Source organism: Gekko japonicus, unplaced genomic scaffold, assembly GCF_001447785.1.
Source record: "Gekko japonicus isolate JY-2015 unplaced genomic scaffold, Gekko_japonicus_V1.1 scaffold167, whole genome shotgun sequence".
Lineage (NCBI taxonomy): Eukaryota > Metazoa > Chordata > Lepidosauria > Squamata > Gekkonidae > Gekko > Gekko japonicus.
In genome coordinates, this window is record NW_015164670.1 from 1,049,958 (window position 1) to 1,052,259 (window position 2,302).

The 2,302-nt window shown below is 65.4% G+C and overlaps 1 protein-coding gene across 1 annotated transcript in view; it reads right to left on the bottom strand.

Annotated features, from left to right (window-relative positions):
- The window catches only part of PRTG (protogenin), a 33,365-nt gene that overhangs the window by 5,566 nt on the left and 25,497 nt on the right, over positions 1-2,302 (bottom strand). Inside the window, exons 15-17 of the mRNA XM_015409158.1 lie at positions 1,825-2,013; positions 754-874; positions 191-356 (exon numbers count right to left, since the gene is read on the bottom strand). Coding sequence (XP_015264644.1) covers positions 191-356; positions 754-874; positions 1,825-2,013 — 476 coding nt within the window. The remainder of the gene's footprint in view (positions 1-190; positions 357-753; positions 875-1,824; positions 2,014-2,302) is intronic.

Here is a 2,302-nt window from a genome sequence, read left to right on the forward strand (position 1 = left end):
TGCGGATTTGCTTTCCGTGCAGGAAATACATTAGTGCCAGCGTTGTGTCCCAGCACAGACCAGTGAAGACAGGCAGGGAGGCCCCCCACCTAAAGGAGCCCCTGGGCACACAGGCCTGGGGCCCAGGGGAGATCGGAGCCACACACGCCACCCCGCGTGGGCAAGCAGAGAGACCCCAACCCGAAGGCACCTTGGCGTCCAGGAAGCCGTTCCCCACCAGCATCGGTAGCAGCACCTCCTCGTTCTCCACGACACCCTCCACGCTCTTGCCCCCCTCGCCGGTTCCACCCGAAGAGAGGCTGCTGCGAGAGTACGCGTCGGAGCCCGGTGGGACGCTCTTGGCCGCAGACGTCTTCCTGCAGGACACCAAGCAGCTGGATGGGTGAGCCAGCCCACGATGCCCACGAGCCTCACAGTCGGCTCCCCGATGAGGAACACACACCCCCCCCGTTGCTGGACCGTGGGGGTGTCTGGAAGTGGAGCCAAGCACTGGACGGAGCACTCCCCCCCCCCCCCGGGTTCCCAAGGAAAACCTCCTGGCAGGATCGTGGCCTGGTCTCCTTTCTCTCTGACCCGCTGGGACTGGCTGCCCAGAGAGGCCGGGGTGGATCCCCTCTTCTCTGATTTGTCCCCATCTGCGGGGAGCCTCCAGCCCCCCCTCCCCCTTCCCAGCAAAAGGGGCTCCCCAGACTGTTCTGCCTGTGGGTTTTGGCAGCCGCCGCCGCCTCCGCCTCCTTCCCTCCCGGGGCTCACCTGGCTTTGCTGCGAGAGATGAGGATGAGGACGCAGAGCAGGATGCAGGTGAGGGCGATGCAGACGCCAGCGATGATGCCAGCCATGGACTTCTGGTCCAGCGGGTCGTAGCCAGAGGGAGCTGTGGGGAGGGAGGCGTGCCCAGTCAGCCTGGGCGTCCCTCGCACCCTCTGGGGGACCCCGTCCCTCTGTCGAGCTGGCCTTTGTCCCGGCCTTCCTCCAAGGAGACCTGGCGGCCACAGCAGGTGACTGGCCCAAGGGATCGGGAGCCCAGAAGCCTCCCAGAGCCTGTCCTGGTCGGACAGGGCAAAGGTCGCACAACGCTGCCCCCTGGTGTTCTGACCAGGCACCTGCAGGCCGCTTCTCCCCGCCTGGAAAGGACTATCAGGGCTGGCCTCTGGGTAAAGCAGGATGCTGGGCAAGGGGGGCTCTCGCTGGCCTGATCCAGAAGCGCTCTTCTGAGGTTCTCAATGCCCGCCCCCTCCAGAAACTGGGCCAGACCGCCTTTTGTTTTGTGGCTCAAAATCCAGACTCTGGTTGGGTTAACAATACAGCGAAGCGTCTGCTCACTGGCAAAAAGGAGAGGAGGGCACGCAAATGGCCCGCTCCCGAGTGGTGCCAGCTGCAGAGAGGTGCCCTGGCAGGGTGCGGGCCTCCGTCACTCCTGTGCCTGGGGATTACCAGGGGAAGGAGAGGGGAGTCAGGCTGGTGTGCCTGGGAAGGCTTCACGTTAGGCCGCTGGTCAGCCTGCTGGTGTCCACCGCAGCCGTAACCACAGAGGAGTCCTCCACACCTGCCCAGAGAGGCACCTCCCCAATGGGGAGAAGGCGGGAGCAACAATCCTGCCTGCCTAGAGCGGGCGCCCCTGTCGCCTCAGCAGCCTGGGTGTCTCTGCTTAACCACGGCAGGGAAGCGAGCCCAAACGTGAACGAACCCCAGCAAGGAAGTACCAATATTCAGGAGCCCCGCCGAATCACTGGAGGGCTTCCCCGGAGCAGCAGTCAGATCTCCCTCCCCACATTAGACGGGTCTCGTTTCGTAGAGGCCCCCCGCCCAGCCCCCTGCGCCCACCTGTCTCGGCAGCACCGGCAGAATCCAGCCGCTTGGGCCTCTGGTTGGGCTCAGGGGCCTCCTTCGGCAAGACGGCCAGTTCCACGGCACTGGAGAAGGGGCCCTCGCCCGCGGCGTTGGAGGCGGCGACCTGGACGAGGTAGACGTTTCCCGCCAGGAGGTGCTCCAGCAGAGCCATCGTGAGGGTGCCTGGAAGGCCAGAAAGGGGGGGGGTCAGGGGAGCCCGGCCCCCCCCCCACCAAAGCACATACTGGGGGGGAGGGGGCGGACCAGGGCGGGTGGGGCTCGTGCTTTTGGGGGTGCGGCACATGAATGGGAGAGGATGTTGGAAACATTAGAAGTGGTCCGGAGCCCCTTCAACACATCCCAAAGTAAAGCTGGGTTCCCTTCTCCGGTACCTGGATCCAGCCACACCCAAAGCCCCCCCCCCGACCCTTCCCCGTGCCTGGAGCCCACGCCAGAGCGTGGGACGGGAAGG